The following is a 13,084-nucleotide window of genomic DNA, read 5'->3' on the forward strand; positions in this document are numbered from 1 at the left end:
CCCAAATCCACACCACGGTGATCCCAGTTAGTAAAAGCCGTCTCCATCGTGTGACCCGATGACCTCGGGGAGGAAACCAGCCTGGATGTTAAAGGCAGTTCTCTCTAGGCGGTGGGAGCGTGGACAGTTGTTTTCTGTGTCCTCTTCCAGACAAGCTTTTGTAACGAGGAAAAGTTAGAGCTACTGACTCAGAAGGAAAGAAACGCGTTCTCACCCCGGGGGACATTTGGACAAAGTGTCACTTGCCCGCGAGGCCCCCATGCTCACACCGCCCAGTCCTGGCCGCCCCCACCCCCACCACACGCGCGTTCATTCTTGCACTGATTCTCACGCGCTCACCAGGGTGGGTGCCCGGGCAGGGGCGTCGCAGAAGTGGGCGGTCGGGGCCCAGACGGGGCAGGGCCGGGGGGCCAGGAGGCACTGGACCAGGCTGACCCTGCTTTAAAATAGACACGGCCCTGCTGGGAGGCGTGCGCGTAGGAAGCTGACGTGGCTTTCATTTGAGAGGCGGCGGGGGTGGGGGGACGCGTGGCCGGCGGGCAGCCCTCACTCTCCGGCTGTGATTGCAGCTACGTCTCTGCCATGGTGCCCGTGAAGTCGCCCAGGGAGTACTACGTGCAGCAGGAGGTCATTGTGCTGTTCTGCGAGACCGTGGAGAGGTGAGGGCCACCCCCCGCCCCCCCCCCCCCCCCGGCCGCCACAGGGCCCCTCTCCTCCCCGGAAAGAGGAAAGAGGCCGGCTGGGAGCCCGGGCAAGGCAGGGACGGGGCGCCTGCAGCGGTGGGGGGAAGGCTCCAGCCCCCTTCTGCTACCAAGTCACCTTCCCCCAGCAAGCGGTGGGCAGACCCAGAGCCTCCTTCCTCAGCTCCACCGTCACTTTCCTCCGCTCCCCTCCGCGCCCAGAGCACACGTCCTGCAGGGAAGTTCCCCCCGTGGAGGAGCAGAGCTGTGGCAGGCCGCACGGAGAGCTGGGGTCCTCACCTCCCCCCCACCTCACCTCCTCGCTCCCCGCCCCTCCTCACCTCCTCACTCCCCCCACCCTGCCTCACCTCCTTGCTCCCCACTGTCTCACCTCCTCACTCCCCCCACCCCACCCCACCTTCTCACTCCCCCCACCTCCTTGCTCCCTCCTGCCTCACCTCCTTGCTCCCCACCCCACCTCACCTTCTCACTCCCTACTGTCTCACCTCCTCACTCCCCCCACCCGGCCTCACCTCCTCACTCCCCACTGTCTCACCTCCTCACTCCCCCCACCTCACTTCCTTGCTCCCTCCTGCCTCACCTCCTCACTCCCTGCCCCCCGCCTCACCTTCTCACTCCCTACTGTCTCACCTCCTCACTTCCCCCACCCTGCCTCACCTCCTCACTCCCCACTGTCTCACCTCCTCACTCCCCCCACCTCACTTCCTTGCTCCCTCCTGCCTCACCTCCTCACTCCCCCCTGCCTCACCTTCTTATTCTTCTATGCCTCACCTCCTCACTCCCCCGCCTCACCTCCTCACTCCCCCCACCCTGCCTCACCTCCTCACCTCCCCCCTGCCTCACCTCACTCCCCACTGTCTCACCTCCTCACTCCCTCCCCCCCTCACCTCACCACTCCCCCTACCCCGCCTCACCTCACTCCCCACTGTCTCACCTCCTCACTCCCTCCCCCCCTCACCTCATCACTCCCCCTACCCTGCCTCACCTCCTCTCTCCCCCCTACCTCACCTCCTCACCTCCCCCCTGCCTCACCTCCTCACCTCCCCCCCACCTCACCTCCCCACCTCCCCATCTTCCTCACCTCCATACCCACCTCACCTCTCTGACTTCCTCATCTCCTCATTCCCATGCCTCTAAACCTCCTCACCTCCATACCTTCTTCATCCCCTTACCCTCCACACCTGCTTATCTTCCCATCTTCCTCACCTCCTCCAGCCTCACCTCCACACCTCCATGCCTTTCTCACCTTCCTCCCTTCCTCACCTCCAACCTCCAAACCTCCTCACCCTCCTCACTCCCCACTCCCTCCCTCACCTCCCTACCCTCCTCACCTCCTCACCTCTTCACCTTCCTCTCCTGCTCAGTCTTCATCCCACCTCCTCACGGCCTCACCCCCTCCCTCTTCTTCCCTTCTCATTTCCTCATCTCCACAGGCCAGGATGGAGCTCCTGAACAAGGCTCTGTGGAGCGAATCATCAGCAGTCTTGTCGTGCTTTGGGCAGTAATTGAAGTCAGACTTTGAGACTAAAGTTTAGTCTAGAATGTTTCTCCTGTTTAGCTAGTGCTGTGTGGTATTAGGTAAGTTTTGAAACTGCCTAATGTCACATCACAATTAAAGACGTGTTATTCGCTGTTGATGTATGTGAAAGACACTTCAAGCTGCTGAAAAACACGATGGCATAAAGTTCCTTTTACTCGGAGCCTCCCTCCGGGGTGCCAGCAGGCGCCAGCTCACTGAGCAGAGAGAGAGAGCCGCTGCGTTGGCCTGGGGAGTGTGGATAAATCCGGGAGGGCAGTTTCCTCGGGGAAGCGTCAGGTCATCTGGGGCAGTGTTTTTGTTCCCTGTTTGTTCTTGCCGCTCGAGCCATTTGGTTGGCTGGACGCCATCGCTGCCTGTGGGCCCCCCTCAGCAAGCGCCCCTTCCCCTCCCAGCACCCTCCGTCCCGGAGGGGAGTCAGGCAGGAGAAAAGTGGGGAGAGGGAAGCACCAGGCCTGCTCGGGCCTTCTGGAGTGCAGCGGGTTCCAGCAGTGGCCCCGTGTGCGTGTGAAGGCCCACGGTGTCCAGTGTCACCTTCCTGGCTGTCTGCTGAGCACAGGCGCAGGTGAGGGTGGCCGGGGCCGCGGTGGGTGTGGGCGGGCAGGCCTCACCCTTCTTGCTTTCTTGCTCTCTGCCCCTCGGCCAGGGCCCTGGACTTCGGGTACCTGACCCAGGACATGATTGACGACTATGAACCGGCCCTCATGTTCACCATCCCCAGGTTGGCCATCGTGTGGTGAGTGCTCCCCCGGCCCGGGGCAGCCGCCGTGCAGAAGCCGGGCAGGACTGTGGAGGACTGGGCCCCTTCTGGCACTTACACCCCCAACGCTGGCTGTCAGCCGCCTGCTCAGCACCACGCAGGCCTGCTGGCGCCCCTCACCAGTGTTCTAAGGGTGAGGGGGGGACCCCCCACCCTAGATAGTGCGAGATGGCTGGACACCCAACACCCGGCTGGACAGGTGACGTGGACAGTCGCTGGACTCACAGCCCAGGGGAGGAGCACCCCGCACACCGCATGGAGCCACGTGGGGTGCCCGCAGAAGCAGAGCGCCCAGCTCGGGCCGTGGGGGGAGGCTGCGCGTAACGAGAGGGTGGGACGCCCCTGGCTCCCGTGGGCGGGTGTGACGGGGTTACCCGAGCCATTCAAGGCTGGCGTGGAGGTGAAATGACAGCTGTCAGGTGAAGAGGAGGTGGGAGCAGCTGGTCTGGCCACGGGGCGGGGGCGTGCCTGGGCGGGAGCCTTTCCTGCTGGGGGGGTGGGGGAGATGAGTGGCCAGAGCAGGGGAGCTCAGGCTTGGGCCTTTGGGGTCTGGTGGGCTCAGAGACGCCAGGCAGCACACGGTTGGGCCCTAAGTATGCCAAGGCAGGAAGTGCTCAATCACTTGCTGGGTGCCCAGAGCTTCCCCGAGCCAAGGTCAGAGCCCAGGTGTTGTGGGCTTGGTCCACGGCTGTTCAGCCACACCCTGACTCCCACACAGGGACTGCCCTGAGGGGGCAGGGGGAGGGCGGTCACAGAGGGAGGAGGAGGGCAATGGGCCACGGGGGTCTCTGTGGACCTGGAAGTTAGGGAGGGGCCCGGTGGGCAGCTGGTGTGCAGGCGTGCAGCTGGGCAGAGAGGACGGGAGTCCTCGGGGCACATGCCTATTGTGGATGTGATCGTCAGCGAAAGCCGCCCTGGGGGAGTGTGGGGTGACGCGGAGGCCAGGACTGGTCCAGGCACAGAATCCCCTCCTTGGGAAATGGGGGTGTGGTGGCGGGAGCAGGGAGGGCAGTGGTGGTGCCGCAGGATGGGGCCAGCTTCTGGGCCAGAGGGGCTTCCCTCGCCTACAGGGGGCGGGACCCGTGGTGTGCCGTGCGGAAGTGTGGGAGCTGCGGGCAGACCCCGCCCTGGGCTGGCCCAGAAGCACCTGCCGCTGCCCTGAGACCCCAGAGATAAGCAGAGGCTCAGCTGAGGAAAGGCTGGGAGACGGGCCAGGGTGAGCGGCTGTCACTTCCCAGGACCCCAGGGAACCCTGAGCAGCGCCCTCTGGACACCTCACTTTCCTGGGTGGGGCAAGGGGGCGGCCGCCTGGCCTCAGTCTCCGTGGCCTGGCTGTGTCCTCAGAGCCGGCTTCCCTGGGGGTCTCAGTTTGCCAGAACCCCTTGGGCCTGGTGCCTCCTTCTGTTGTCCTTGTCCCCAGGAGACGGTGTCCTAATCAGGGAAAACAGGAGTGGGTCCCATCACACCAGAGGGGCAACATGTCACAGTCGCCTCAATTGCTGGGCTCCGGGACTCTCCCTCCCCCCGAAGCTGGAGGAGGCAGAGGACAGACGTCCCCAGTGGGCCAACTCACGTGGTCTGGCCTGACATGTCCTGGAGCGTCCCCTCGGACGGGGCCATGTGATTTTGTTACATCGTTTGCTTTCTAGGCAGTGGTTCTCTGTGGCCAAACGTGTAGAAGAAAACGCTGCTTCGAGCCGGGGCCTTAATGTTTATGGGGCGGGGGGCGCTAGGGTCTGCAGCCCTTCCCGTGAGAGCCGGCTTTGCCCTTCCTCTGCGGTTCACACGCCGCTTTGCGGGAAGCGCCCAGCCCCTGGCCTGGCCCTGGTTCTTTCCTAAATTCCTTGGCGAGTGCCTGGAAGCTCAGGATCAGGTGCCCCCGCCACGGAGCCCCCTCGTGGGGTCTGTGGCCGCGCGATGGGGTTCCCAGGCTGCCTTTCCTTCGGAGCTGCCTCACAGCGCACAAAGGCCGGCGCGGGTGCGCACTGACCGGCCTGCTCTGACGAGCTGCCCCGCGGGGAGGAGCCCCGCACAGCACCCCGGGGGCCGGGCAGCACCCTGCATCTCGGGTCAGGACGGACTTGCCTGTTCTAAGCCTCATGGGAGCACCAGACTCTCTTAGGCGGTTTTAAAATAAACCCCGGTTTAGGATAAGGTGAGGCATCAGACAGCCTGAGCGCATGGCTTCCGGGTTCTCACCCTGAAGCCTGCCGAGTGGGTCTGTTCAGCCCTTTGCCAGCCTACCTGTCAGCATTGGCCCAGGCCCGGTGACCACAGGACCATGGTCTCGGGCCTTTCTATTGTCACCGAGTGGCCACCTGAGGCCACCTCTCCCTGACTGGCATCGCTGCACCCTGTTTGCAGACCACGGCTGCCCCGCACACATCTGCGCTTCTGTTCCTTCTCTGTCCCTCGTCCTGGGAGGGAGAGTGAGGGCCCCGTGGGCTGGGCCCTTGCCCTGTCGTCCCCCCTGGCAGCCCCGTGTGGAGTTCCCTCAGAAGTCCCCAGAAATGAGGGGGCTCCAAGCCACAGCGAAGGGAGGCAGCTTTGTAGTTGGATTGAAGGGAGAGCAGGTGCAGGCCAGGCCGGCCCGAAGTGGGAGCAGGTGCAGGGGCCCCAAGCGCAGAGCATGGGGAGCAGAGGGGCTCGGCTCGGCTCGGCCAGGAGGGTGGCCTCACTACAGCCACCCCCGTCCACCTCAGAACCTCGCCAGCCCTCGAGCAGAGGCAGGGGTTACAGCCTCAGAGCCAGGCTGCCTGGCCGTGGCCGAAATCCTCCTTCCTTCCTGGAGGAAGCTGTTCCCGGAGCCGCCCCCTTCAGGGTCACCTCCCCAGGTGCCTGATGCTCCCTCTCTCCTTCCTCACTGTCCTTGGTGGCTGCTCTGGGCCAGACAGGCAGCATCACAGCTGCACGGGGTGGGGCCTGGGCCTTGCTCTGTCTGTATTTGCCCAGCGAGCACGTGTGGAGCACCTGCTGTGTACCTGGCCCTGTGCTTGTCCCCAGGGACACTATTCTGCCCGTGGGGAGTGCACGGGTAGGTGAAACGAGCAGTTGCTGTGGAGTGTTCTGGATGCTGGGGTGGGGTAGGGGGCTTGGAGCAGGACCCTCTGGAGTGGACAAGAGCTGGTAGCATGGGGGAGAGGCTCCCTGGGTTCTGGAGCAGAGCTCCGGGAGTCAGGATGGGAGCCTGGCAGGTGGTGGACTGCGGGCAGGCAGCATGTGCAAAGGGCCAGAGGCAGGAAGACCTCTGGCTGAAGGGAGAAGGGTGACCCGTAGACACTTGGTTGGCGGTAAAGCCAACACTCCTGGAATGACAGCCTTCTAGGGTCACGTCTGTGATGTGGGTTGGTGGGATCCCCTGAGGACAGAGGGGGATCTGGGAGCGTAGCCTCTCTGCCACTCTGTCCCCCTCGCCCTACGTCCAGCCCCTTCCCACCAGGTTGAGAAGACGCCCTGCTCTGAGCTCTCCCAGGAGCAACACATCCTCTGAGGTGGTCTCTCTGGCCCGTCACAGGTCAGAGGCACAACCCAAGCCAGCCCGGCCCTCTGCCTTGTGACCGCTGGGCAGGTGCCTGAGGCAGAGGCGGTAAACTGAGGTCTGAGAGAGGGCTATGTGGGGGCCTGGAGGTTCAGGAGGAGGCCAGTCCGGCCCAGGTAGAGGGTGTCCACGGCCAGCTCAGGTACCAGCCCCGGACCCTGGGCCCAAGCTCCCCCATTTCCCTGGCACCCTGGACCTGGTCCTCCCTCACTCAGCTACATGTCCCGGGGGAAGGTGAGTCTCCACGTGGTTCTGACTGTGACAGACTAGTTTCACTCCCGACGGTTTATCTGAAAACAGTTGGAGTTGGTTTACACGAATAAGGAAACTAACAGTCTCCAGGTTCTGTGCCCGGGTGACTGGCCCCATCAGGGTGGACCTGCTTACCTGGGCCTGCCTGCAAGGCCCGCTTCACCTGCCGGTCTTGGCTGCTGGCCTGGCCTGGCCTCAGCTCCAGCCTCTGCAGTTGCCCCCCACTCCGAGTGGGCCGCCCTCTCCCGAAGCTGCATCCCAGGCTGAACTACCCAGAACCCAGAGCCCAGGCCTTGCTCCTGCTCCACCCCTGCAACCCACTCCCCGTCCTGCCTCACACTCCCCCTCCTGCAATGGGGCCAGTTCTGTGCCTCCCTCCCCTCTTCCACTCCCCTCCCCTTTTCCCCTCTCCCTCCCCCTCTCCTCTTCCCCCTCCCCTCCTCTTTTCCCCTTTTCCCTCTCCCCTCCCCTTTTCCCCCTCTCTCTTCCCCCTCCCTCTCCCCTTCCCCCTCCCCCCTCCTCTTCTCCTCCCCTTTTCCCCTCTGTCTCCCCTCTCCTCTTCCCCCTCCCTTCCCCTTTTCCCCCTCTCCCTCTCCCCCTCTCTTCCCCCTCCCCTCCCCTTCCCCTCTCCCTCTCCCCCTCCCTTCCCCTCTTCTCTATCCCCTCCACTCTCCTCCCCTTTTCCCCCTCCCCCTCCCCTCCCTTTTTCCTCCTCCCTCTCCCCTTTCCTCTACCACTCCCCTCCCCTCTTTCCCCTTCCCCTCCTCCCCACCCTCCCCCCCTCAGCTATAGGCAGCCCCATCCCTTCCCCTCTCTCATTTTGCCACCCCTCCCACCCACATTCCATCCTGTGGTCCTACCACCAGAAGCCCCTGCCCTGGGAGGCTCTGGCCTCCCTTCCTTTGGTCCCTTTGCCTACCTGCTTCCCCACCAGTGACAGCCCCCTACCCAGCCCCTTCCCAGTCTCCACACAACCTGCCTCACCTGCAGCCCTTCCTCATACAGGTGTTCACTGCCTCCGGCAAGGTTACATATTTACCCTAGATCGCTTATTTTTAAAATACGTTAGATATAATGCACATACCACACAGTTCACCCACTTTAAGTGTACAATGCAATGGTTTTTAGTAAATGTACAGAATTGGGCAACCGTCACCATTAATTCCAGAACATATTCATCACCCCAAACACATACATACCCCTTACCCCTTAGCTGTCCCCTCCACCCCCTACGCCCCACCCCCCCTCCAGCCCCAGGAAACCACAGATCTGTTCCTGTGTCTGTAGATTTGCCCATCTGGGGTATCTCATGTAAATGGGGTCTGTGCCTCCCCACTAGCCTGGCAGCTGTACGTGACGAGTGCTCACTGCCTTTCCACTCAGAGTCCCTAGTGCTTGGCATGTGGCAGTAGAACTGTCTCCGAATTTTGTTGCATTGACCCGACAGGGCACAATATGTGTTTACAAAGATTTTTACTGAAGGTTATTTTTAATCGTGAAAATTCGAGTGCGTGGGTACGTAGAATTAAGGGATTGTTTAAAAACTATACTCCAGCCACTTAAGTAACATTAGTGAAAAATCCCAAAAGCCATGGAAAAACATCCCCAGTGTGCTGAGTACAAAAAAATCGTACCAAATAGTATGTCTCTGCTTAACAAAATTTCTTAGCATGATAGGTATGACTTTTGTAAACAGAAATCAAAGCAATAAATGTTAATTTTTTTATTGTGGTAAAATATGCATAATATAAGATTTACCACTTAAATCTTTGTTTTAATGTTTATTTATTTATTTTAAGAAAGAGAGAGCACATGCACACGTGCATAAGCCGGGGAGGGGCAGAGAGAAAGAGGATCCCAAGCAGGCTTCAACACAGAGCCCAACACAGGGCTCGAACCCACAAACCACGAGATGGTGACCTGAGCCAAAATCAAGAGTCAGACACCTAACCGACTGAGCCCCGCAGGTGCCCCCACGTTAACCCTCAGTGGCATTAAGTACGTTCACCCTGTCTTGCCACTGTCCTCTCCTTCTCCTCATCTGAGACTGTTTCCGTTAAACACTAGCTCCCCAGCCCCTCCCCCAGCCCCTGGTAACCTCTATTCTACTTTCTTCCTCTGTGAATGTGACTATTCTAAGGACTTCATATAAATAGAATCATGCAGTATTTTCCTTTTGTGTCTGGCTTATTTTACTTAGCATAATATTTTCATGGTTCATCCGTGTGGCAGGTGGGAACTTCATGCCTTTTTAAGACTGAATAATATTTCATCGCATGTAATTAAATAGTATTTTAAAGGAGAGATTTCCAGCAACATCCAAAAGAGAAAAATACCCAGGAATGAATTTAACCAAGGAAGTGGAAAACACGTACACTGAAAACTACAAAACACAATTTTTTGTGAAAAAAATTAAAGACCTAATTAAATGAAAAGATAGCCCATGTTCATGGACTGAGCACTTACTCCAGTTAAGATGGCAGTGCTCCCCAAAGTTGTATATAGATTCAATACATTTCCTATAAAGACGACATTGGCCTTTTTTTTTTTTTAGTGGAAATAGAAAAGAACCTCAAATTCATATGGAACCACAATGGCTCGTGAATAGTCCAAACAATACTGAAAAAGAAAAACAAAGTTGGAGAGTTCATATGTCTTGACTTCAGAACTTACTACAAAATCATATTAATCACAAGTGTGGTACTGTCATAAGGATAGACCAATGGAATAAAACCAAGACAACAAAATAACCCAAATATCTATAGCCAACTGGTTTTTGACAAAGGTGCCAAGACCATTCAGTGAGGAAGGAATTTGTTAGTATCTTCAACAAATGATGCTGGGATAACTGGATAGCCACACACATAAGAACAAAGTTGGACCCTGTGATGATTAATTTTGTGTGTCAACTTGCCTAGGCCACAGTACCCAGATATTTGGTCAAATGCCAGTTTGGATGTTGCTGGAAGGTATTTTTAAGATGAGATTAATAAATCAGTGGATCCAGAGTAATGGAGTTTACCCTTCATAATGTGGGTGGGCCTCATCCAGTCAGTTGAGGGCCTTAAGAGAAAACAGACCTAGTTCCCCAAGTGAGAGGGAATTCTACCTCCAGACTGTGTTCAATTCAAACCTCAGTATCAACTCTTCCCTGAGTCTCTGGGTCTCTAGCCTGTGCACTCACTCTGCAGATTTTGGATGTGGCCACCATCCATAATTGTGTGAACCAGTTATTTTAAGAAATAACTCTCTCTCTCAAAAAAAAAAAAAGCCAACTAACCAAACTCTCCCTCCGTACACACACACACACACACACACACACACACACACCCTACTGGGTCTGTTTCTCTGGAGAACTCTAATATAGGAGATAAATCTTCATATTTCCAGGTTTGGCCAATCTTAGATTTGACATGATAAGAAGTGGCAAATGAAAAAAGTAGTAAGTTGATCTCCATCAAAGCTAAAATCTTTTGTGCATCAAAGGACATTACGAAGACAGGTAAAGGTGGCCTAAGGAAAGAGCCCAGCTTTCCTCTTATCTGGGTGTCCTCCCCTGCTCACTGACAGCCCCTCGCAGCGCTCAGCGGGCCCCTCCCCTCCACCTCTGCCAGGCTCAGCTGTGGGGGCTGCCCTGCCCCTAGGTGGTGGCGCAGCATGGGCCTGCGTGGACTGTGATGGCACGGCACCTGGAGCCCTCCTACGTAACGAGTTCATTTCTGAGGCTCCAGACCAACCGCGGTCAGCCCTGGGCCTGGTTCTCACGGACTGATGGGGCAGCCAGTGTCCTCCCTGGAACCCAGGAGGGGAGTCAGAGTCCCTCCCGGCCCCTTTCACTGCTTTCTGAAAGACCAGGTGGCCAGGAAGCCTGGACGGGGATTCACCAAACCCACCCCTTTCTGCCCCTTTCCTGCCTTTGTGCTGAGATCACCGATTCACCCATGAAGTCAAGGTTCTGTGTGGGGAAGATGTCCCCTGAACACTGTCAGCTCGCGTTAAGACTCATAGAACATACCGGAAGGAACAGAAGCCTGGATGGGGCATCCTCTGCCGCCCGCCCTCACGCTTCTGACAGCCCTGACCCTCCTGCTGCCCTAGGGAGAGGCACAACCCATGTTTTCCTGTGACTTTCGAATCTTTCTTTTCGCACATGAGTCTAACCTTTGTAAGGGAAGAATAGTCCATTCAGTTTCATCAGTCTTTCTCACCGAATTGGAAGCGTTCCTGAGCTAATGAGGACCTTGTGTTGAGTGCTGATGACCTGACCCCGATGCAGCGATGAGATTCTGTTCATTTGCAGAAACATGCAGACAGTTCTCTGTTTATGCAGACAAATCCTCCCTCACCTGTGCTCTGACGAGGAAGCAAGGAGCAGCTGCTGGGGTTGTGGGTGCTTGCTCCCTGGGCACCCGCCATGTGCCAAGGCCTGAGTTGGCTGGTCCCGGGAGCCCCGAGAGGAGGCACCGAGAGGAGAGTCCTCCAGAGATAGGTCTGCCCTTGGACAAGGGCAATGGGGCGCGCTGGGAGCTGGGCAGGGCTGTGCAGCCTATGAAGAGATGGGTATGGTGCCGCCTGTGGAAAGGGGGCTACCTGGAGGGGCATCTGTGCACAGTCAGATGGCAAACGGGCCGCTGGTGAGGGGGAGAGAGGGTCCGTCCTGCCTGGGGGTGACAGGAGGCTGTCTCTGGTCTTGGCAGGCAATGGAGCGTGAACCAGACCTCGAAGGGAAAGGTGGGCTTGGGGACAGCGTGGGTGTAGTTGGGGGAGCCACGAAGCACACAGATCACTGTGGGGGGAGGGGGCTCACAGGGTTCGGGTCGGGCAGGGCAGGTAGTGGCCAGGATTGGATTGTCCCAGCGAGTGTGGGTCCGGGAGGCCGGACAGCTGTGGTCAGTGAGTTGGAAAGACTCAGTCAGGACGCTCTGGACTTCAGAGTGTGGATGGGGGAGAGTGAGGTCAGAGTCTGGGAGTCCCGTGGGAGGCTAGGTGGGCAGCCTGGATGCCACATTTGTGAGATGTCTCACCCCCTTTGTGCCAAGGGTCCTTGAGATGCGCATCCTGCCCCCCAGGGACCCCTGACAGGCCCCCCCTGAGGCTCAGGGGTCTGTTTGCTCTGGCCAGGGCTGTGGGTGGATGGTTTATCTGTGATTCTCATAACCCTTGCATTTGTGCTCAATATAAACACAAATCCAATGTTTCCATTTTCAAGGAGGTAGTTTTAGTAACAAATCTTGACGCTGATTTGTCTGATTGCAGCAGTGATGTGAACAGATATGTTTCTATGATTCTTTTATGATCCCTCAAGTGAACATCAGCTAATCAGTTTCTGAAGATGATAAAGTCTGAGTAATCTTCATTGCTTTTTTTCTAAACTTACTTAAGATTCAGTCACAAGAGAAACGTGTGGTCTCAGAGCCCCTGGCTGTGGTCTGGGCTCACCCAGGGGGCTGACTGAGGGGGCTGCAGGGCCTCACGCCATGCTGGCTTTTGTCTTGAATGCAGTGGCCTCGTGGTCTACGCGGACGGACCCCTGAACTTGGACCGCAAGGCAGAAGACATGTCTGAGCTGTTCCGGCCCTTCCACACGTTGCTGCGGAAAATAAGGTGGAGGGGGGGAGGTGCTTCGGGAGGGTGGGGGAGGGGCAGTGGGGGAGGGGAGTCCGTGGTTGCCCCTGAGCCCTCCTTTCCTCGGGGATGGAAGTCCTCTTCTGTGAAGTCAGAGGTGCCAGAACCTTGGTCTTTGTCTCGAGTTATTGGTTTATAATGTTTACAGTCCCCTCGCAAAACCCCATACCTTTCTCTCCCCACACAACAGGCTCTTTGTTCCTGGCCAGTAACACTATGACCTTTGGTAAAAAATGCCAATAACATGACAGCAGCCGCCCTGGCTCGGGGCTCTGGCACTGGGCCTTGAGAGATGGAGAGCCCGGGGAAACTGAGGTGGTGTGGGTGCCCCCAGGGCCACACAACCTGCAGGGGAGGGCTGTCCCCCCAGGCCAGCCTCCAGGCTGAGGCTCGGGCCCAGGTGGAGAATGGTATTTGTCCGAGGGCTCTCATTTGTTTCTTCCACAGTGTAGGGGTGAAGGGCCCAGCTCACTCAAGCACCCCGTGCCCCTCCCCTGCTGTGGCTTATCTGGCTCCCCCAGTGGTCCCAGGCAACAGGGCCAGGTGGTGTTGGTGCCCTTGGCCCCATGCGTGCTGTCCTGTGGGCTTGGTGGCACTTGGGGTGGGTGACTGCTCTCTGCTGTAAGGGGCTCCCCTTAGCCTTCAGCAGCAACAAGCCTCAAGCCAGCCCC

At 58.2% G+C, this 13,084-nt stretch overlaps 1 protein-coding gene across 3 annotated transcripts in view; it reads left to right on the top strand.

Annotated features, from left to right (window-relative positions):
- The window catches only part of ZFYVE28 (zinc finger FYVE-type containing 28), a 116,830-nt gene that overhangs the window by 69,438 nt on the left and 34,308 nt on the right, over positions 1 to 13,084 (top strand). For 2 of the 3 annotated variants that reach the window (XM_019453877.2, XM_053901770.1), the window contains exons 5-7: positions 570 to 659; positions 2,885 to 2,974; positions 12,291 to 12,392. In XM_019453877.2, coding sequence (XP_019309422.2) covers positions 570 to 659; positions 2,885 to 2,974; positions 12,291 to 12,392 — 282 coding nt within the window. The remainder of the gene's footprint in view (positions 1 to 569; positions 660 to 2,884; positions 2,975 to 12,290; positions 12,393 to 13,084) is intronic. The other variant, XM_019453876.2, reaches the window with a different exon arrangement.

This window comes from Panthera pardus, unplaced genomic scaffold (assembly GCF_024362965.1).
Source record: "Panthera pardus isolate Hobbes unplaced genomic scaffold, ASM2436296v1 HiC_scaffold_13, whole genome shotgun sequence".
Lineage (NCBI taxonomy): Eukaryota > Metazoa > Chordata > Mammalia > Carnivora > Felidae > Panthera > Panthera pardus.